This window comes from Dryas octopetala, chromosome 1 (assembly GCF_963921425.1).
Source record: "Dryas octopetala chromosome 1, drDryOcto1.1, whole genome shotgun sequence".
Lineage (NCBI taxonomy): Eukaryota > Viridiplantae > Streptophyta > Magnoliopsida > Rosales > Rosaceae > Dryas > Dryas octopetala.
Genome location: NC_141366.1, coordinates 1,561,958 through 1,584,431, shown reverse-complemented (window position 1 = coordinate 1,584,431; position 22,474 = coordinate 1,561,958). Strand labels below are relative to the sequence as shown.

Below are 22,474 nucleotides of genomic sequence, written 5' to 3'. Positions count from 1 at the left end.
ATATATTTAACAAACAAGAAAAAAGGAGAAAAGCTGAAGTGTAAATCTGTAATGGATAACAGGAACAGGCAGTTACAACATCCTTTCACATTCGAAGGGTGCTGAAACAGGTGTTAGGCAGCTAAACACTCTGGACATCCCAGCGTTACACATATTTTCTATTATTCATTTTCATTTTCAAAAAATAAAAAGTAAAAAATAAAAACCAATTATTACCAGCAGGCTGCAATCACCTGCCACCAACTCTCATCCTACTCCAAACACGAGCTAATCATGAATTAGGTTTTTGACCATAATGCCCCTGAATGTAATAGACAAGGACCAGGTGGCAAGCTGTGATTGGGTAGATGCAAGAGAGCCCAGTCCAAAATGGGAATGATGAGCAGTCTAATTCTGTCTCTAACAGGGCAGTAACAGGAGAGAAGATGAAGAAAATGGGTGCAATGCAATGTATTGTAAAGACTAAAGATTTGATTTTGAGCTCTTTTTCTCTGTGTCTGTTGATTGTGGTGTTACTTTGTTTTTTGTTTTCTTTCTCTTTCTTCAAAGATTCCATCCATTTCCGGTCCACCACCATTACAACTTCACCCCCTTCTCCTTTCTCCTTTTTCTTTATTTGTTTTTTTGAATTAAAAAAATAATAACAATAAAGTATTGGTTTGCTTTTTGTAATTTTGTCAAAGAACATCATCATATCAATATCAATACCAATATCAATTTAGGCTAAACCAGAGAGAGAGAGAGACTCCATTTGATAAGGAACCAAGGAAGGAGGAGTTTTTCCATTGTTTCCCTTTCTGGGTTTCATCCGAGTTGAACAGAAAGAAAGGAGATTTGATAATAAAAAAGTAAATTTTGAGGGTTGAAGGGGTAGGGTGGTTGGGAGGTAGTGGGTAGTAGTGGTGGTCAAAGGAGGAGTTTTGGTCTTTGGTCTCCTTCAACATCATCTGGGCCTTGACTCTTAATCACTCAGGTAATCATCTTTAATCATTTTTAATCTATCTCTTCTTTTACCCTCCTCTCTTTCCTTTCACTCTCTCTCTTTCTCCATCCAATCTGCTTTTTATTACTCTCTTTCTGTATTCCCTGTCTCTCAATTTTGAGAAATTCGTATTTATCTCTGACATCAATGCCTTGCCTGTAAACTTCAGGTACCTCACTTTATATTATCTTTCAATGAGGGTAATGATAATAGTTGTGACCCCCCCACATACCCTTCTCTGAATTCTGTAACATGGGTTTGTTTTCCTTCAATGAATATCATCAAAATTAATAACCTTTTTCCCATTTTTTGGGGTTGGAGGGAAGGTGTTCAGTTTTCTGTTTTCTCATGCTTAGATCTTCATGAGGAGTAAGGATCTAGCAAACTGGGTCTACTATATCCAAATCATTCGAGTTTTACAATTCTTCAAATTTGAAATGTATGCTTGTAACGTTGTCCCGTTACAACGTGAACCTACACTTTAAGATTGAAAATTTATGAGTGGCCTTGCCTTGTTAATCTCATTTATTATCAATTATGCATATGATTTAAGGGTGTTGTCTTAAATCTGTTTCTTTCTTTTTTTCTTCTAAAAACAAAAGTCCATGAGAACAAAGTTGTTGTTTTAATGTTTCCCAATCACAACTATTCTTATATTAATTGTGATGGAATCTTAATTCATATGAAGCCTGAGGGTATCTTCATACTTGTTTTCCTCATTTTGCTTTTGCTTCCTTAGAATGCCCAGCCAATTAAAGGTAATAGAAAATGTTTTATGTTCTATGTTTTTTGATTGTTAGAGTTCTTCCTTCTCCATCCACTCCCTCAAAAAATAAAAATGATGCTTTATCTAAAACAGGATGCTTATATAATTGGAAAGCTAAAATTCAAAGTTTTTTTCCCCACTGTGATGTTTGTCTGCAAGCTAATAAAACGTCAAGTCACAATGTGCATTTCTGGTATATTGATTTTTTAATAAATTCTTGCATGCTATTTAAAATTATGTGGGGCTGAAATGGATTTGCTTTGGTTTTGCATTCATAGTAAAACTTTCAGGAGTTGGATTTTGTCGCAACGTGTTGATTGTTAGTTGTCCTTATTTGAGCTGAAAGCAGCAAACGGGCTTACGTTTCATGGCTGGCATTGATGATAACTGTGCTATAATTGGAGATTGGGTGCCCCCAAGTCCAAGCCCAAGAGCCTTCTTCTCTTCAATGTTAGTTGATGACATTGGTTCAAGATCAATCTTCGAACCTCCCAGCAGTAATAAGACTGAGGAGTTCTTCCTGGGATCTCGAGAAGCAAATGCCAACACAAAACATTTGTCACAGGGCAATGTTTCTGGCGACGAATTTACTGAAATGGGTTCATTTTCAGAGTACAAGTCAAACTCACGTGGAGGGCTTGTGGAAAGGATGGCAGCCAGAGCTGGGTTTAATGCTCCGCGGCTGAATACAGAAAGCATTAGATCTTCTGACCTTTCTCTTACTTCTGACATTCGGTCTCCTTATCTGACAATACCCCCTGGTCTCAGTCCAACCACATTGCTAGATTCTCCTGTTTTCCTTTCCAATTCATTGGTAAGACTAAAAGTTTGAAAATATCTGTATTGCTTAATTACTATTTTTCTTATTTTTTGCTTCTTTATTAATTTTTGCTTCATTCTCTTCAGAATTCCCAAAAATTTCAAGAGATGGAACTGAATCAACGTTGAAATGAGCTGCAAAACTGTCTTGATTCTTTAATAAGTTCTTTAGGGGCGAAATTCCCTTACATATAAAAAATTAAAGCGAACCATCATGGGGGTTTAGTACGCATAGATTTCTCTTATTCCTATACCAATAAAATCTGGATCAAGATATTTTTTCATTTCGTCCGCCAGGAACAAAACTAGTGATATGGTAAAAGTTTGATGTTATTGAAGGTGCCAGCTAGCTTAGTTGGTAAAGACCTGGGCATCATCCCAAAGACCTGGGATCAGAGCTTGCCTGCACTAGGGTTGGGGGTTTATAGGATGGTATAGGGTTATTTACCTCCTATTGTGTAGCCCATAGGCTCAATGGCCCTCTAATGTACTAAAAAGGAAATTGATTTCGTCAAGTTCAAGTTGTGCATACAGATTTGTTGAAATAATTCTTGTTCACATGATCGTGATGGTAGGACCATCGGAAGATGTTATAAAACCATGATCATCAATTTTTCATTGTCTGGGCATAATTTTGAATTATACAATAATTTATGTTTAACCTGAATGCTGAATTGTGGATATCTGTATCTTGTGTTCAGGGATGTTATGAAACTTTGATGAACTATTAACCTGTTGTATTCATACCTTGTACATTGGTCTGATTTGAGCACCTTCAGGGAAAGTTAACTGAAAAATCATATTCTTGTAGTGCATCATATCAAGTGGTTTGACTTGGGGTTTCTTTCCTTTAAAATAGGGCAGGTAGATTTGGTTTAATTTATTAAAAGTTTGTTTAATGGCTTTTCTTTAGCTAAGGTTTGCTTCTGTTGTGATCAATTCTAAAAGCACATTTTAGATTCACTGAAGTTTGTCCTACCATAAATTGAATTTTTCTTCTGGATTTCATTGCAGGCACAGCCATCTCCAACAACTGGAAAATTTTCATTTGTCTCCAATGGTCATAGCAGAAGTAACATTACAGAGGCCCCTGATAAAACTAATTTCTTTGACGACATTAATACTTCATTTGCTTTCAAGCCTGTTGCAGAATCTGGCTCTTTCTTTCTCGGTCCAACAAGCAAAGTAATTTTAACATCATCTTCTTTTTTTTTTCACTGTAAAAGACAACTGTGCATGCGAGTTCTATTGATGTGATTAGTGAAATTAGACAACCATTGGTCTGTACTTACAGTAGAGTCCTAGTATATTTCCATTGAAGACGTAAATGCATTCAGTTCATCATCTTTCTCATGAGTTCATAAGTAATTTTTGCCTCCTGTATACAGATGACTTCAGCCACTCTTCCACGGCAATCCTTTCCCAGCATCGAGGTGTCAGTCCAGTCAGAAAATTCTTCTCAAAGTATAGAACCAACCAAAGTTCAAAACCAGAATACAAACAATCTTCAGCTCCAGGCAAACTTCTCTCGCACATCAACTGAAAAAGATAATGGAGCTAATATTATCTCTGCAGATCCAAGGGCTTTTGATACTGTTGGTGGCAGTATTGAACATTCTCCACCTCTTGATGAGCAACCAGATGAAGAAGGAGATCAAAGAGGCAGTGGAGATTCCATGGCTGCTGCTGCTGGTGGTACACCCTCTGAAGATGGATATAATTGGAGAAAATATGGACAGAAACAAGTTAAAGGTAGTGAGTATCCACGAAGTTATTACAAGTGCACGCATCCAAATTGTCAGGTTAAGAAAAAGGTTGAACGATCTCATGAGGGTCATATAACAGAGATCATCTACAAGGGGGCCCATAACCACCCTAAACCTCCTCCCAATCGCCGATCTGCTGCCATTGGATCTTCTAACCCACTCATTGATATGCGACCAGACATCCCTGAACAAGCTGGACCACAGAGTGGTGCTGATGGTGATTTAGGTTGGGCAAGTACACAAAAGGCAACTGTTGTAGCTCCTGATTGGAAGCATGAAAACCTTGAGGTGACTTCATCAGCATCTATGGGCCCTGAATACTGCAACCAATCCACTTCTATGCAGGCTCCGAATGGTACACACCTTGAATCAGGTGATGTGGTGGACGCATCATCTACCTTCTCTAATGATGAAGATGAAGATGATCGGGGGACACATGGCAGCGTTTCATTGGGTTATGATGGTGAAGGAGATGAATCAGAGTCGAAAAGAAGGTTACTGCTCACCTCTTTCGATTTTTTTGGTGAACAATCTCAAGTATTAAGCACTGAGTTCACCATAAAAGTGTCTTTATGTTGTATGATGTTTCAGGAAAATTGAAGCTTATGCAACAGAAATGAGTGGAGCTACCAGAGCCATTCGTGAGCCTAGAGTTGTGGTCCAGACAACCAGTGAAGTAGACATCCTCGATGATGGATATCGTTGGCGCAAGTATGGACAGAAAGTTGTGAAAGGAAATCCAAATCCAAGGTTATTACTTCTTATCATGATCAAGTTCTTCTTATCCAAGGTTATTTCTTACCATGTAATGAGGATGAAACGAAATTCTTTTTCTGCAGGAGTTACTACAAGTGCACCAATACTGGCTGCACAGTGAGGAAGCATGTGGAGAGAGCATCCCATGACCTGAAGTCAGTGATCACCACATACGAGGGAAAGCACAATCATGATGTTCCTGCTGCTCGCAATAGTAGTCATGTCAATTCCGGCACTTCCAGCACCGGACCTGGCCAAGCTTCTGGTTCTGCCATTCAAACCCATCCTCATAGGCCGGAGCCATCACAAGTTCACAACAGCATGGCGAGATTTGAAAGGCCTGCATCAATGGGTTTATTCAGCCTACCTGGAAGGCAGCAGCTGGGGCCTGCCCATGGCTTCTCTTTTGCAATGAACCAGCCTGGCCTGGCCAATCTGGCAATGGCTGGGTTGGGTCCTGGCCAACCCAAGCTCCCTGCTTTCCCTGTTCATCATCCATACTTTGCTCAACAGCGCCAGGTCAATGAAATGGGTTTCATGTTGCCCAAAGGAGAACCAAAAGTGGAGCCAATGTCAGAACCTGGTCTAAACATGTCCAATGGTTCATCAGTATACCAACAACTTATGAGTAGGCTTCCCCTTGGACCACAGATGTAGAATTTCCCCCTTTGTTCTTTTTTAATCTTTTGAGGAAAGAATTTTTTAATTTCTACATATTTATATATATGGTAATGTTGGTTATGATCCATTTAGCTCTTCATTAATTTATTAATTTAATTTCCTTTTTTCTGTCACTTGGGATAAGTGACCTTGTCTTCCAATCATTAAGAGAAGATGCCATTTTTTAGTTTCTTATTTTATTGTCTTCTGCAAGTCTGCAACTCCTAGGAAAAAACCAAGTTAGATAGGTAGTAATTTTCATGAACTCGTGCATGTTCGAAAGCTAAGCAGGAAGCTACGGGGAAAAAAAAAAACATTCTCTAAAGCATGAGGCTGACGTTTTTTCATGAACTTACTTGAACTAGTGGATATAATTAATGGGTTTGGTTATTTCGTTTGAGCGCATTAAGATTTGGGCACGAGATTTCCCTGTTAAGTCTTTGGAACACCTAATCCGTGCCCAGCAAGTTGAAAGGTTACTTATTAGAGCATAATAAAATCAAAGCTACATCAAAGACAGGTATAAAAAATATAAATTTTGGGATCACCGAAATACCCATTGGTGATCCGGAGATCACCTTCTACGACGGTGATCCTTAAATATCTAATATTCAAATTAGTTTTGGATATTAAAAAATGTAAAAATATAGATTTTAAAGATCACCAACACAATGATGTTGAGGTCTAAATATGAGGATATTAATATTTAACTCATTTATTTGTTGGTGGGCCAACCATTTAATTTGGTGATGGACAATCCATTTAATAGCTTTTATTTGTTGGTGGACCATCTTTTCAATTGGTTTTGAGTATAGTCTATACCTAAAACTGAGGATAGCCTTTGGGTCTCAAAAAATTATAGGGATCACATTTCAGCCCATTGTGACTGGGCTATACCCACTTTATATCAAAAAAATAGATTTGAAGATCAGATTCATACTGCATTGTGGAACGCCTAAAGTTGATTAAGCAATTAAGCAAATCTAGGGCAACATGGAAAGATCTATAGGGACACTTCCAATGTGGTGCCTTCCAGGGTAACAACTTTTGGAAGAGTAGTCTCTTAAAGGCAAGAAATAGGTAACAACGGCTAAGTGATCACTCATGTTCAAACCAAAAAAAAAAATCTTGTTCACTCGCATGAGGTGACTTATATGGGTCCCACCTCATGTGAAAAAAGTTGGCTTCTATAATTTTTTTTGACCAAAAATATATTTTTTAACATTAAATTGGAGAGAGAAACTTACGTGGAACATGTTTTCCATCCAGCCTTGCATTTTAAATTAAATTAATTTACAATGGAAAAACGACGTGACAACTGACAACCATAGCAATCCTATGACCGAAAGAAAAACTACAGCACATCAGCAATCCTCAGCCTATGTCACCTCTTCCACTAACGATGCATCAAAAACGAATCTTTGATTCAACTCAGAATTTCTATTTCGTGTCCTCCCACCATTCTGAATTTCAATTATAACTTACATCATATGAATTGTGTTTCCCATTTACAATGTAGAATTTGCTAGGTTACACCATAAGAATATGTGTTATCAAAAATAACCATTACGAAATTCAAATCCTCAAAATGAATGGCCTGGAAATATATACTGGTACTGCATCATCAACCTCATTTGGAAGCCAAATTCCAAAGAGCAAACAAAAAACCAGTCTCACATTGTAAATACTTTCTTCCTCCCTTGATTTGCTCGGACCTTTCGGCTTCTCTTTTATGGTGAGTTGGTGACAGTGCCACATTAAGGTTTGATAATCGCTCTGTTGCTGAAATTAATGACCATTTGTAATCTCGTCAAGATTCTCCTTTCTATGTTGACGGACTGATTTCCTGTGATTTATCTCCTCTCTGCATAAACAGAGGGTATCATAAGTAAGACAGAATATGGAACTGAAAATTTTCAGTTTAAAAAATAATTTATCATGAAAGAAAAGAGGGAGACTAGATATGATGGTTTAAAAAGTAAGATCTAGAAAGCAACCAAGACTGCTTATTCTGAAATATCTTTAGAATGAGGTTAAGGGGAAGGTTATTAGCGTTGGGTAATGTAAGACCAAAAACCAGGCATCAAATATAGGAGATGAAACAAGGTATCATATCATATAACCATAAACTGAGAATTTATTGAAAACCTGAGACAGTTCACGATTGAGTCATAATGAAGAATAGCAACAATTCTTCGCTTTGTTTCTTTAGCTGGTTGTCTGCCACGCTTAACCACAGGCAACTGTTTGATACCCTTGGCCTCCATTAGCTCCATGGCAATTGCTAAATCTGTGTCCGGAAAACAAGTTAATATACCACGTGCTCGTCCACGATAGCTAATTCCTCGAGTACAAACAGAGGAAACAGGACATGTATTTGCCTGTAAAGATTTCAAATTTAGCATATCATTAGGAGATTATGAAATTTTATAGTAGAAATAGACAAAAAGAAACTTATTGTAGAAACAGAACTTGTACAAAAGAATTTTTAAAAAATAAATAAAAACATCTAGAGGGAATCAAATTTTGGCTATGATGTGCTTCGAGGGGTGTGGGTGCAGGTGTGCATGAGAGAGAGAGAGAGAATCACTATTGAAATGTAAATAATAAGAATTATAGTCTGGGATTAACTAAGAGCAAAATTTATCAATGATAAAACATGTGTACATGTCACCACATACATCCAGAAATCTAGAATCGCTCTTTGATGCATCGCTAGACTTCTTCGATTGAAACCGTCTAACATCACCATTTGTCAGTATTCCCTCCAGAAAATCTTCATCATCAACCACCAATACACAATTCTGATGATTGTCATGCATACATTTTATTGCCTCTTTCAGAGTTAAGGTCAGAGAAACCTTCACATAGTTCTTTGACATGGCCTGCAAAACCTAAAAATAAGAAGGGATACAAAAATTGAGTAAGTCAAGTTCAGTGAAAGTAAGTCAAAAACTGAAGAATGCTGCAGTTGCAAAAGGAAATGAGAAAATATCAATAACAATTTAAAACATGACTAATTGTGTGTGTGTGTGTGTGTGTGTGTGTGAGAGAGAGAGAGAGGGAGAGAGAGAGAGAGAGAGAGAGAGAGAGAGAGAGAGAGAGAGAGAGAGAGATCAACAAAAAGAAGGAAATGTGAAACCTTTAGATCTTCCAGAAGCATTTCTTCAGTAACTGGTTCAGAATCAGAAGTGTTTCCTATAACGGAGAGTTCCAAATCATCTCCAATATCAAGTTGTCTCCAAATAACTTCATCTTTTTCTTCAGCAGCTGAAACAGAGGAGTAAACTCTTGCTGAATTCCGTGTATCAGATGCTTCAGTCTCCTTAGCTGCCTGGTTTACCACAGAGGGAACCCATATTGCTAATCCAACAGCCCCCTACTCGAAAAATAAAAAATAAGCACTAATACAATGTCCCCCCTCCCCTCCCAAAAAAAAGAAAAAAAGAAAAAAAGAAAAAAAACTATATCCAGAGTTAGGAAATGATCTCAACAGTGATGCACTTCCACAAATCGATTTAATTAATCCTATTCAAGGAAAGCAATTAATTGACTCTCAAGCAATATTACAGAAGAATTACCATGAGGGGAAGCAATATCCGGTAATCTTTAGTCAGCTCAAACAGAAGCAAAACTGACGTCAATGGTACCGAACAAACTGAAGCTAGAGTAGCAGCCATTCCAACCTGCCAAAGTTTAAAACTATATCAGTCATATTATATGGACTAAAATATAACTTTAACATTACAGAAATCAAAAGAGCCTGTTACAGAGAACTCTACCAGTGCATATGCCTGTGGCTGGGCAACAGCGGCATTTCCTGGAATGGCTGAATTGATCAGTTCTGCAGCTGAACCCCCAAATACAGCACCAACAGCAGCACCAATCATCAAGCTAGGTGCATAAAGTCCACCCACAAGCCCAGAGCCCTTGCATAAAGCTGTTGCCACAACTTTGGCTAATGATAATTGAGTTAAAAGCCAGATTCCAGGAGCCGAAGCAGTCTGCCCAGTATGCAGGATTTCTTCAACATTGGTGAAACCCCAGTACAGAATTCCAGGATACTTAAGAGCGATCATCCCAGCTCCTAAACCACCTAAAGCAGGGCAGGCAACAGCAGGAAGGCCAAATTTTTCCTTGATAAACTCAAAAAACTTTGTGAACCAAGCAACCAAGCGAGTGAAGACTACACTTACAGCGCCACATAGCATGCCCAATATCAGGTACAGAGGTAATTCTGCAAGGCAACTTCAAAATATATTAAAAACAAAAAACAAATTTGTAAACAGATGTGTCAAAATAATTATTCACAAACTTTCCAAATTCCTTGCAGGACAGAACTTCACCGGTATAGATGTCCTGGAAAATTAATCTACTAAGTTGCACTTTGAACAATGCAATGTAATAGAACAAAAAAGAACTGAAAAGAAGAAAATGTGGAACCAAATATATGCAAGGTGACTGATTGATTCCCACCATCAAGTCAGTAACAGAGCAAGAGCACTCCAACAGTGATGCAGCTATACACTCAAACACACACCTTGAGCTATAGTTGTTTGAAGTAAACACACCACATATGAGTCACACATGCACACAGAATCAGATAGCGGAAATACAAAGATACTTAAAAAAATTGAAAATTTATGAAATGCATACATAATTTTTGGATTGACTATATATTTATTGAAATATAAAAGAAAGAGAGGGCAAGATTAAGTACCAGCAGCAGATTTCAAATCGTACACGGGCACTGTAAAGGCTGATTGTGTCCCAAGTAAAACATTAGATACAGTGGATGAGATAACAGAAGCCAATATAATCATTGCAGTCGTAAATGGAGGTGAATTTTCTGCTCGAAGAGGCCTTAACACCGTTTCAATAGCAAAGAAACAACCAGCAACTGCCGCATTAAACCCTGAAGAGAAAAGAGTCCGAAAAGATTACTCCAAACATGTTCACTGGTGAAATGGAGAAACAGAACTATATAAAGATACCTTAAATTAACATCTACTACTTGAATGAACAGATACCAAGAAACTGGAGTCATGATAAGAAGATTAGGCAAAATGTAAATAAAATACAGCCTATCAATCTGTTCATGTTCTTGATCAAGGTAGACACATTACAGTAATAATTATAAGAATAAGGAAAGAGAAGTACATCATGTTGAAGGAAACATTACTTCAACATGTTACTCTAACCTGGTAACAAATTCTGAGATATACATCAATAAATTGCCTATTTGGTACCATCATACATGTATTTCATGATCTAAAAAACAACCGGATACTGCAATTAACACTCTCTGAGAAGTTACTGCCTAAGTGGATTGGCTTGACAGATTCAGATCAATCACAATACCACAGAACTCCTATACTTCTTGTGCTTATACTGATATTGCATAGATGCTACAAGTTTTTTTTTTCTCAAAATTCGAATAAAGGAAGTACATTCATTAATGAAGTTTCAATCTCTCACTGTCATTAGTCATTAAGAAATTGATTCTTTTGTTTTCTTTTTTGTTTTCTTTTTTTGATAAGTAAGAAGCAATTTCATTATTCAAGGTAACACCACATTAGGCTGTTTCCGATAAAATATCGTACATTAGTAGTCGACAGAGGAAAAATCTTATTCATAAAATAAATGCAAACAACTTGTGGAAAAGAAATTCTGGGTACCTGAAGAAATTCCAGCTGCTGCACCTGCTGCAACAAGGGCAATCTTCCTTTCTCTGTTGTTTTCCATCATTAATGAGAATCCATTTGCACATGATTTTCCAATATCTACACTAGGGCCTTCAGGACCCAAAGAACAACCGGTACCTAAAGTGACAGCGGCCTGGACAGCCTTTATTGTGGGAAAGACTCCAGCAAGTAAATCAAAGCCTTGTCTTTGAGAGGAACTGGACTGCCGTATCTGGTCCAATATCTCAAGTAAACCATGCATCATCCCAACAATAACCCCACCAGTGACGGGTATTAGAAGAATTCTATGCCAAGTATCGCCCAGTCTCTGCAGGCGGAGCCACGCAGCACCTTCATTTGGAGTACCAGCCCAGGCCCATTCATGTATAACATGCACCTAAAGAAGCAGTAGGGCGTCAATGAATGTCAACAGAACAAGTAAAAAAGGACACGCTGTTATAGACTTTAGAAGCTAAACAAGAAGTACAATCTTTATCTGTTATTTCTATCCATAATAAACCGAACCCATTAGGTTGATTGACATCTTTTCCAAACGTAGATCATCTTTTATCTATTATATAAGAGTAGAACAAGTTCACATTTTCATAACTCATAAAAATTGAAACTTTGGTCATGATGGGTAACAACAGGATCTCCAAACAACAATGAAGGGATTTAGGAATTGAGGATTGAAGCTTACCCCTTTGTTAAAGGCGGCGACAAAGAGACCGGTGGCGAGGCCGAGAAGGCATCCAATGAGGAGCAAAGCCCACTCGGGAGGGGCACTGTCGCCGAGCTCGTCGTTCCCATCGATGCTGCCCGGTGACCCACGATTATTATGGTTAGGGTGCAGGTGGTGCTGGTGGTGGTGATCTACAGGGGAACGCTGCTCTCTAATCTCTCTATTGTCTCTACCACCCCTATTGCCATCGCCGGCGGCACGCTTGAAACTGTGGCGGCGACCCGAAAGCCTTCCTCCGTCCAAATGCTTGATGATCAGATCCTTGAAGCCTCCTCCTCCGCCTCTACTGGTGGGACTGATACTGCTTTTCCGGCTGCTTATTCCGTCTTGAGCTTCCAAGTCATCGGTTTCCAAGGCAGAAGAAGCAGGGGCATTTTCGTCTTTTTCAATAATGTCGTTGGAGGATCTCAGCAGATGAGTCTCATCGCTGTATTCCTCTCCTGACATCTTCTTCCACACCCGCCCAAAACCCCCAATTCCCCTCTCTCTCTCTCTCTCTCTCTCTCTCTCTCTCTCTCTCTCTTAAATCTGAGAATCAACAACTTTCTATTCCCTCCTCTTCATCTTCTTGTTATTCTTCTTCTTCTTCTTCTTCTTCTTCTTCTTTCTTATTCACTGTAAATTACACGCATTCTCTGTTTGCTTCAAAATCTTCCAATGTCGTTTTTTTTTGGGCTTCCTTTTCTCTCACTATCTGTTGCCTGTTGGTAACTACGCTGTTATTCTTTATTTGGGTTTGGCTGTTCGTGTCACCAAACACCTGAGGTTTAGTCCAATTATATTTTTCATTGTTTGGTTAGAAACTTTTGCCATCTTTTCATTTTATGGTCATATTTGGAGAGTAATATTACTTTCTTATATTTTCTTTATCAAAGTTTTTTACTTTTGAGATTTGAGTTTCATTTTTTTATTTATGTTCTAGTGTAATACCCACCCAATATTGTCCATATTTAAATTTGCTTAAGGTAGTAAGATATAAGTTATATAACTATTTAAGTAGTAATTAAGTGGACCTGACAGCCCAAACTCAGTATTCTAATCTAAATATTGTAATCATCTTCCCAGACTAATTAAGTTAATTTTGCCTACTTTTCTTTTTAATTGAGTTTTACTTTTACATTATCCTTTTTTTTTTCTTGGGAAGAAGAAAATCTAACTTTGAATCTCTTCCAACATTGAGGCAGAAAAATACAAATAGACAAATAAGTTGCTAGTTGGTGATTTACTTTTAAATTGGGTTGCATTTTCTTCATTTTTTGTTTTTTCGAAAACTTTTGGTTTCATTTTTTATTTGGGAGATCACCCAATGACAAGAACTACTAGTAGTGGACCTGCAGCATCCATAACAATAGTAAAATGGGCTGATAGGTTAAGGCCCAAAATAGAAGAAAACTTAAGCAAGCACTGAAAGGGGTTTAGAAACCGAAGCCCAAACTCAGAATTTGAGTATTTTAAAATTAGCATAAAATTCGAAAAAGGAAAGGATTAAAAATGGTGGTAATGGGAAGCTGATGTACTTTACGCATTTACGGATTATATTAATTATTTTCATCCTTTTCTTCCTGATCAGTAAATAAAGAAAATCAAAGCTGCTGATCACGACAAAAATTGACTGATAAATAAGCTCGGCCTCCATTTCATTGCAAAAGGGGGAAAAATGGAGGGAGCTAGGGTTCTGAGATTGGGATTTGACTTGGATCTGCAATTGAAAACTCCGTAATTCGAAGACAGAGCTTGTCGGATTGAATCAAAACCCAAATTTCAAGAAATAAGGTCAGAATTTCAGGTGTTCCTCCAGAAGACCAAATCTGCTTTGGACATGCTCAATTTCGAATCTTGATACGAAAAAGGCGTGATATTTAGCTTTGTATGAGCAGCCGGTGGTAGGTGGGTAACCCATTTGAGCTGAATTCTGAAATTTCAAGGCATCTGAACCCCCATAGAACACTCCCATCAGCGATGCACTGAAATTTTGTTGAATTGGAATCATAGACAAGTCCAAAACATGCATGCCCGGCATCGAAATCCTGGAAATGGGTACAGGCCAAATTCGATGGCCATGGGGATGGGCATAGCTGCCAACTCTCGGATCTCCCCAGAGGGTTCTCTCAGGGGCCATGGCTTTTACAACAGCTCCGACCACCACCACCGCAACAGCTTCAATCGCGGCGGTGGCGGTTTCGGCCGCCCCAACAAATCATTCCAGCCACCAGCGCCGCCGCCCCCGCCGCCTCCTCCGCCGCGCAAAGGCGACGTCTTTATGGAGGCGGGCCGCTTAGCCGCCGAGTATTTGGTCGCCCAGGGACTGCTGCCTCCCGGTGTGCTCTCGGCTAAATGGCAGAATGCTAGTCTAAAGAAGCAGCATCAGCAGCAGGTGGGAGAGTTTCAGGAGGCTGATCATTTGCAAATTCCGGGGGAGGGTCGGACTTCGGCTCTTGCCCGATTGGGGAGTTCGGTTTCCGATGGTGGGTCGAGAAGGGGAAGGTTTGGTGTTGATGAGTTTAGCAGCAATACAAGGAATCAGTTCAAAGGAAGGAGGAGAGCTGGAGGTGGGTCTTATAGGGGAGGTTATGGGTCTGATTGGGGTAGAGACTATGGCAGGAGTGCTTCCTTCTCTGATAGACATAGTAGGGCTTCCTCTGATATGGAGGGTGAGGAGGATTCTGTTTCTGCACACCATGAGGAGCAGAGGATTGGTAAGGATGTTGTCGGTAATGGGTTGCAACAGAACTCTAGTACAAGCGAGTTAGCACCCAAGAGTGAAGATGCAGTGGATTCAGAATCTAAATTGGGCAAGGGCCAATACCCAGATGAGGATATGAGTTCAAAGCCAAGTTCTTCTGGAGCTTGGAAAGATAGTCCTCATGAAACTGATGGAGTTAATGAGGAACACACCAAGGTATCTGATGATTTGAGAAATTTGAGTGCAGGGACTGGGGAGATGAAGGGTAAAGATTATGCCAACAATGATGAAACTGAGAAAGATAGTGTTGCGGAGAACTTACCAATTCAGCTTAATGCTGCAGAGCCTGAGGGTGAGGGTGATTCCTCGGGCAAGAATGGCATTGATTTGCTAACACTGTGCAAATTTGCCAAGTTTCCCACCAGAATTCGCTCATCATTGACTTCTAGGACTCCAAAGGTTGATCCACTTGCAAATACCCTAGTGGGAAACACCTCTGATGTTGGTGTCCAACAGGGAGGATCTCAGGTTTTAGTTGAAAACGATTCTCTTGGTGTCTCCTCAGGTGCTGCAATATTAGATAAAACTGATTATGCAAATTGTATCAATCCTGAAACTTCTAAAGCTCAGTATACTCAGTCTGCTGAAAATTTGGTAGAATCAGTTCCTGAATATGGTATTGAGGAGAATAAATATGCAAGGTCCCAGTCTTTCCCACATAAAGCTTTTGTACTTGCAAATGAGCAAGAATCAAGTCAGGGACCAGTAGGGTTTGGGAGTTCCAACTTTGCTGTTAAGGAAAGAGGTGAGAAACGGACTTTAGAAGACCAAGATAAGCGGGAGGAAGGCAAAAAACAAAGAGAATGGCTTCCCTACATGGTAACGGAGGCAAATGAGTGTTTCCAGTTTTCTAACTTGAGTGAAAGGAAAGTAAGTTCACAGGAAGACAATGCTTCTCTAGTTGAGAAAGTGATTGTAGATGTTGATCATGAGAGCCCGGTGCCGGTGGTGAATGATTCCCAATTCCGAAAAGATGGAGGCGGAGCTTGTGGCGATTATGTGCAAGAGAAGCAGCTTTTTCCAAATTCATTCAAGATATGTGACCTTAATCTCATGGAGGTTTGTGATGCACACGAGAATCATGAGAGTGATCCTATGATAGTTTACCCAGCTGTTTCTGGAATGAAGAAAGAAGTAGCACCTGTTGATATTGACTTGTCAATGAGTAACTCCAATGCGTCTGGTGAGAACAGTAGGCGCATGGTTGATGTTAAAGAGATTGAAGTAATTGATTTAGAAAACGATTCAACCCTAGAAGACAAGGCCTTCAATAATGCAGAAAGAAAGTAAGTATTTTCCTATTGGCATTCCTCTTCATGAGTTAATTGATTTAGTTTTCTATTTGGATAATAATGTAGTAAGACCTTGCACTACCTTTGTTTTCAGTTTGACTATTCCCCCTTTAGATTTAATGGCTTTCTGAACGTGTCAGTCATTTTATATTTCTTTCTTTTGCATGTATTTTTCTTTTTGATTTAATGTTGTTGAATATACAGGACAGAGACTGAATTTACTTCTCTGGAGGGGTTTTCTAACCATACACAGAATACTAGTGATATTCCTGATGTTCAAGATGGTTATGGGCTTATGATCTCGGAGTTGTTGGGAGCTGATTTCCCAAATTGTTCTTCAGTACCAGAGGATCTTAATTCAATCCAGAACGAAATTGGCCTTCATAATGGACAGGTACTTTTATTGCTAGAATGAAGATGTTTGTTGAGAACATATCACTTACATACAGAGTCATTGGCTTGATGGTTATTTGGTTTGAATGCATATGAATGGATGACTTGAATTTATACCTCTGCACACATGCTTCTATTGCAAAATTGAGTCCATTTGGTGGTTTTATCCTTCTATGTTGTTATGGAAATGCATTTCTAAGCACATTCCTTAAGCAACTGATGGTTCTGTTTTGTTTTTACTGATTGTTCAGGGGACTCTTGCCGATGATGATTCAATATATATGGCTCTGGGAGAAATACCATTAAGTATGCCACATTTCTAATTCACTGGTTTGTTTTCTAATGAATCTCAAGTATTTGTGAAGAGTGGTGTTTGAATTTTTGGTGTCTGTGTGTGTGTGTGTTAGAAGTTTAGAACATTTATAATGGTTGTATGCTTTTAGTTATTACATGCCTTTTACCACCAAGTTGGTACACGAATTTCCATTAATTCAATTTATTTTCACAGTTAAAGGTCTGCCGGATCTTAGAATGAGTGGAAGCGAAGAAAAATGCTTATAAGTAGCTTTCTTATAAAGGTCTACAGGCTTTTAAAACTGTTTCCCTGTTTTTCTCTAATGAATTCCAACGCAAATGGTGGCTTAAAGTTTTGAGGAGATTTTTCTGTTCCTTTCAATTCCTTAGATAGTCTGTAAAATATGTTTGCTTTGATACATCATATCCTCCGTTTTGCAACGTTCTGGAAAAGAACAGAATTGGATTGATTAACCAGGAAAGTCCTATTCATTGGAAGAACATTTTTGCCTGGGATTAGGGAACATGTAATGGAGTGCTAAAGGAGGAAGTTAGTTTATATGGTAACTGAGAGGAAGCTAGTTTACAACCTTGTTCTGATGGAGCAAGTTTTGTAAGTTTGAACTGAGGAAGTATTCTGATGGAGCAACCTTTTTGTGTCAACATAATATCATGACAGTCAAATTGAATCCATTTTGGGTTGATCTGCAAGTTTTATAGCTAGGATAGGAACCTGTACTAATTTGTGCGTTTTCACTTTCTTCAAAAATCAAGAAGTATAATTTATTACCAATTTGTTGTGCTCCCATTTACCTTTAATGGTATTGTTGTGGCAACAACCAGCCAGCAGTTTTTGAGTTCATAGGTTGAAACTTTACTGCTTTTGATTTCTAATAAATTTCCTGAATCCTTTATTTTGCTTACCTAATACTTCATAAATTTATCTTTGTAGCCTTTTTGAGGCCGTGGGAGCAGCCAACCCCGCAGGAGTATGAGAAGCCCTTTTGATCCAGCTATTAAGAAAATTTCTCAGATATACAACTCGGTATGCTTAGTATTTGGTCATTGAGGGTTCTTTTTTCCCATCATCATCATTTGCTCTAGTAAATGTTTGAGTTTGCTTATGAAGGGTGCTAGTAAAATGTCTTCCTCTGGTAGGAAATTAATTAAGGATGTTGAATACTGTTTATTTTCTATTACTCCTTGTTGTTGGTACATGGGAAATGTTAATCATGTTGATTGGCAGAGAAAGGGTGGAAGAATCCATTTGTTACTTGTACTGAATTGAGTTGAATTTATTGGCTAGATTAGTCATAAATGTATGAATGATAATCTTAAACACGATTAGGATGCAACATGAGTTAGTGAACTATCAATACGAATAGTAAATGGGTCAGTTTAAGTGTTGTTATTATATGTTTGATTTTGCTGTGAAATATCATGCTAAGATACTCTCACTAAGCAAAAGCTGCAAAAGACAAAAGACAAAAGAAAAAAAGAAAGAAAGAACCGACAATTCAGCACGTTAGAGAGATCAATTTATCGGCACACTTTGCATGGATATATGGTACTTGCTTCCGTATTCATTGTTACTGTGACAGATGGTGTGTCATCGTATGGGCTTCAAATTCGACATTAAAGGGTGGCCTCATCAATGACGTAAAACATTATAACAGTCAAAGCGTGTACCCTAAACCCTGCAAAGAAGAAAATGAAAAAAGTAGAGTAAGAAATTAGGACTGCAATTTTAAAAGGCATATGCATATCTCCAAAGTGTGGAGAGTGTGGACGGGTGAACGCTGCACTTGAGTCTCACAACCAGACCAAGCCTAAGATTCTAAGAAGAAAAAGGTTCATTTATAGCTGCATATTTTCATTAAGTCTTGGCATCGGACTGCTGCATTAATATTTAGTTTCTGGGCAACTCTGAAAACTTAAACGAAGGAATCATACACGGTTTTTAAGGTAAGCTTCATATACATGCAGATGTGCACTTGAGGTTAAGCGAAGGAGGACCCTCGGGCCCTTAAATTTTACAGATTTTTTATATACTTGTGTAGTATGTTAGACTTAAGTAATGTAAATAAAGAATCGAAGGAAGCATTTTTATGATTCACTTGGGATCTTCAGAATTTCAAGATCAGCCCTGGATATATGAACTTACTTGCAAATTATATGTAGTAAACTAGTAAGATAATGTAACATGTTGTAGTAGATAATGAAGTTGTAAGTTTGTTGGCCCTTTTCCCATAACTGATTTTAGAATTTTCCCAATTAAGATGAGAGGGAGAGAGATAGTGCATTGGTTTTGTTTGTGGTCTTGGAGATAAGATTGAGAGGCAAAGGAAGGAGGAAACTTATGGACATGTATAATTGCATGTCCTTGTCATGTTTCCAATGCCAGGCGTGGTTTGGAACTGTTTCTTGTCAATTGCCATGGAAGGGAAAAGCTGCATCATTACGTTAAAAGACCACTTTTGATAATGACTTATTATTCCATATCATAATGCATAAATGCATAATACAATATTGTGTTTCTGTTTCCCACAATCTCTTCGCAAACAGAGTTATAGTTAAACACTTAAACTCACTAAACTTATTTATTAAATTTTATTCACTAGTGTAATAATATTTTATTTATTCAAATCTTATATATATATATATATACTAATATGCATTATTCGATGTACAAATTTGACAACCGCAATATGTAAAAGAATAATTATATCTTTTACTTTTGGGTTTAATTATTTTATTTATTATGAAGCCTTTTTCATTTACCATTCAGCATCAATTTTCATTGCAAAGCAATGGAGCAAATAATAGTGAATCTCAGCCAAACTTGGGTCATTACTCAGTTAAACGTGGGTTGGGCCAGGGCCTGGCCTCGTGTGGAGCAGGAGCGGATGGGAAAGGCCCGAAAGGGCCTAGAGAGTCGTCCTCCGACAGACAGACAACGTTAAAATACGTACACGTGGCCCTTTTTTAACGTCACAAAATATTATCAGAGCTCTGTGAGTTGCGGGACCCACTTGATTGGCATTGACACCAACTACCCTCTTCCCTCCTCAGACATCCAACCCTCCACGTCGCTTTCATAGTTTCATTTTGATTTGAAGATTTAAGAACTCCCTAACTCACTTGTTTACTTTACTTGTATACAATGCAAATGTGTAAAACTCTCTCCACGTGCGTTTGTATTTCACCATTCACCATTTCAACATTGTCGTTGTTCCATTCTTTGCTTCAAGCCTTCACTACCAGCTAGCTATTCAGCTCCAATAATCTTTGTTATTCTTCATACGAACAAGAATTGGGATAAGCAAATTACATTTACGCTAAGTTACACTTTTATTTTGCAGTAATTTGTACGGTTTTAAACTTTCATCCTTGTGCTTTATTTATTTTCAATTTTATCTATGTAATTATCAAATATTTGCACCGTTCGTATGAGCCGTCGAATTCATTAATTTTCTTAAAATTTTAATGCATATGTCTATCATGTGCAATGGCATGTTAGTTCTTTTCGATTTGAACTCTTTGTAGCTAAAATTTAGACGAATTTTGAGAATATCAATATCAATCAATATCATTGGTTAGATAGAAGGATGTTGGACCGGTGTATAGACAAAGAAACGTTTTCATATGGACAAAGAAACGTTAACCATGGCCATAATTGAGAACCGAGATTCTGAAACACAGTGTTTACATGTAATGGGCCAATCTCTGTGTTGTGTTCATTTCCATTATGTTTTTCTTGTTCATCTACAGATTAGAAACAATGGGTGGCAGAGCCCTTAATTTATTTTGTAGCCATGCGGAATATGGCCACTACATCTTACATTCTTGCCGGAGGAGAGCACCTCTGCCGACACCACTACATGGAGTATATGGGGCCTCCCAACCTAAATGTGTGTGACAGACTGATAGCTTGGCAAAGAAATAGAACCCAACCCAAATGTGGTTAATGTCAAATTGTCAACAACAACAAATGCCAACCCAGATAAGCTAGCTCTATAACATATACAGTATATACTATTAACTATTTGCATAACAACTGTACCAAGTTTTTAGGTACAAAATCATGATGATGATGCAATATTGCAATGCAATGCCTTCATTCCTTTAAGGCAACAAATCTACAGTGAGCCGGTGAGAAAAGATCAAGTAATAAAGATATTATAATTGCAACTTTTTTCATTCACTCCCAAGTCCCACCCTAGATCTAGAATTGGGTAGGTTTGGTTTTGAGGTTTTGTCCAATTTTGTACAGGGTCTTTGTCTACCAAGAGCCAAGCAAAGTTCAATTGAAATTTTGACCCGATGATTAGTATGTTTTTTTTTTGTCAATCATGGGTCATGGGTGTCGTTCAGATATATATATTTCTATATTTCTCATTATGTTATAAGCACTTAAAGAGAAACGAACAATGAATATATACATATATTTGATACACAAAAGTTAATTTTACTCATAGTTTTTATTGAAATTTTCGTTTGGTTTTATTGACATAAAATTAAGGATTAAGAAGATAAATGTGTAAATCATATAGATTTCTGATGGAGCTTGATATGTAAAAAAAAGTTTACAACTTTTTCTTTTGAATTAAATCAAAAGCAAAAGAGCAAACCTCCAAACAAGCCAATGCTAATGCTTAACCATCTGACCTAATCTTTGGCTCAGCCTTATTAAAAACCACTCAGCTAGACTTTATGAGTGATTCAGCGACTTGATCTACTCAAAAAAGCTTACCCCTTAGGCCCATACAAAGATCACGATTAATTGTCTATATTGTCATTTTCTACCAATTGCTTTCCCAATTGAGAAAAAGTTTTCCAGCAACTGGGTTTAGCTGGAGCTAGCTAGCTATTTATATGCATGCTTCTAATTCTTTTCAATTTTCAAACCAACAACATTACCCTATTTCACAAAGTCTGGGTGCAATCACCAAATATACAAGGCAATGTACTGAAAAGAACAACTATACGAAAAAAAGTATTTCAATAAATTGGCCTATAAGTTAGTCCTAGATATATAGCTAGTTTCAATCTTGTTCCACCTAATTTGATGGAAATATGGATTAATTATAATTTTTAATCAAGGTGGGTTGTGGACTTGTGGGTAACTAATTAATTGGAAACGAAAGAGGTTTTATGGGTGAAGTAAATAGAATTTTTGTAAGTTTTTGCCCAAAAGACATATAAATTATTAATTATGTATTGTTCGTGAATAAATAAAGCGGACAAAAAATGATTATAAGTGAAATTAAGCAATTTTTATGCTGGTATAATTTTAAATTAAGTGATGCTAATATCTCGATTTTGAAGTTAGAAGGAAAGAAATCAACTATAGTCTAATTTTTGTTTTGAATGTGGGGTGATGGTAATTTTGTGTTAAAAACTAGTAATTTAGTATTTAATCCCCATCTTAATTTCATCCCCTCTCCCACTTGGACATTCACTTGTTTGTAATTTATAGACGATGGACATGATTTATTTATTTAATTGGACCTCGGAAACAAGTGAAGAGGATGGATGATGGATCTTAATAACCCCAGCCCCACGCTCCCTTTTCCA

At 37.8% G+C, this 22,474-nt stretch overlaps 3 protein-coding genes across 4 annotated transcripts; 2 read left to right on the top strand and 1 right to left on the bottom strand.

Annotated features, from left to right (window-relative positions):
* Window positions 1-484: 484 nt before the first annotated feature.
* On the top strand, window positions 485-5,883 carry LOC147296193 (putative WRKY transcription factor 2). The gene is made up of 6 exons (XM_086236277.1): window positions 485-973; window positions 2,027-2,562; window positions 3,582-3,752; window positions 3,956-4,827; window positions 4,925-5,083; window positions 5,173-5,883. Exons 2-6 carry the CDS (start codon window positions 2,116-2,118, stop codon window positions 5,744-5,746), a joined length of 2,223 nt encoding a protein of 740 aa, XP_086092403.1. The 5' UTR covers window positions 485-973; window positions 2,027-2,115; the 3' UTR covers window positions 5,747-5,883.
* Window positions 5,884-7,169: 1,286 nt separating this feature from the next.
* On the bottom strand, window positions 7,170-12,730 carry CLC-F (chloride channel F). The gene is made up of 9 exons (XM_086248114.1): window positions 12,134-12,730; window positions 11,428-11,830; window positions 10,470-10,664; window positions 9,532-9,986; window positions 9,331-9,435; window positions 8,892-9,128; window positions 8,431-8,643; window positions 7,898-8,130; window positions 7,170-7,613 (listed from the first exon to the last, which is right to left on the bottom strand). Exons 1-9 carry the CDS (start codon window positions 12,620-12,622, stop codon window positions 7,538-7,540), a joined length of 2,406 nt encoding a protein of 801 aa, XP_086104240.1. The 5' UTR covers window positions 12,623-12,730; the 3' UTR covers window positions 7,170-7,537.
* Window positions 12,731-13,755: 1,025 nt separating this feature from the next.
* Window positions 13,756-18,191, top strand: LOC147296191 (uncharacterized protein At4g26450). 2 transcript variants are annotated; one of them, XM_086229376.1, is made up of 4 exons: window positions 13,756-16,204; window positions 16,415-16,604; window positions 16,855-16,909; window positions 17,850-18,191. In XM_086229376.1, exons 1-4 carry the CDS (start codon window positions 14,181-14,183, stop codon window positions 17,903-17,905), a joined length of 2,325 nt encoding a protein of 774 aa, XP_086085502.1. In that variant the 5' UTR covers window positions 13,756-14,180; the 3' UTR covers window positions 17,906-18,191. The 2 variants fall into 2 exon arrangements, with proteins under 2 accessions (XP_086085502.1, XP_086085503.1); XM_086229377.1 differs by having other exon boundaries at window positions 16,855-16,933.
* The last annotated feature ends 4,283 nt before the right edge of the window (window positions 18,192-22,474 follow it).

Bases quoted from the DNA above. Each gene is read 5' to 3' on its own strand.
- LOC147296193 (XM_086236277.1), top strand. From the start codon at position 2,116: ATGGCTGGCATTGATGATAACTGTGCTATAATTGGAGATTGGGTGCCC. The intron at 2,563-3,581 runs GTAAGACTAAAA...ATTTCATTGCAG, and splicing joins TTTTCCTTTCCAATTCATTG to GCACAGCCATCTCCAACAAC. The intron at 4,828-4,924 runs GTTACTGCTCAC...ATGATGTTTCAG, and splicing joins GAATCAGAGTCGAAAAGAAG to GAAAATTGAAGCTTATGCAA.
- CLC-F (XM_086248114.1), bottom strand. From the start codon at position 12,622: ATGTCAGGAGAGGAATACAGCGATGAGACTCATCTGCTGAGATCCTCC. The intron at 9,987-10,469 runs GTACTTAATCTT...GTTGCCTTGCAG, and splicing joins CGATTTGAAATCTGCTGCTG to AATTACCTCTGTACCTGATA. The intron at 7,614-7,897 runs GTTTTCAATAAA...CTGTTTATGCAG, and splicing joins TCAATCGTGAACTGTCTCAG to AGAGGAGATAAATCACAGGA.
- LOC147296191 (XM_086229376.1), top strand. From the start codon at position 14,181: ATGCATGCCCGGCATCGAAATCCTGGAAATGGGTACAGGCCAAATTCG. The intron at 16,205-16,414 runs GTAAGTATTTTC...TTGAATATACAG, and splicing joins TTCAATAATGCAGAAAGAAA to GACAGAGACTGAATTTACTT. The intron at 16,605-16,854 runs GTACTTTTATTG...CTGATTGTTCAG, and splicing joins TTGGCCTTCATAATGGACAG to GGGACTCTTGCCGATGATGA.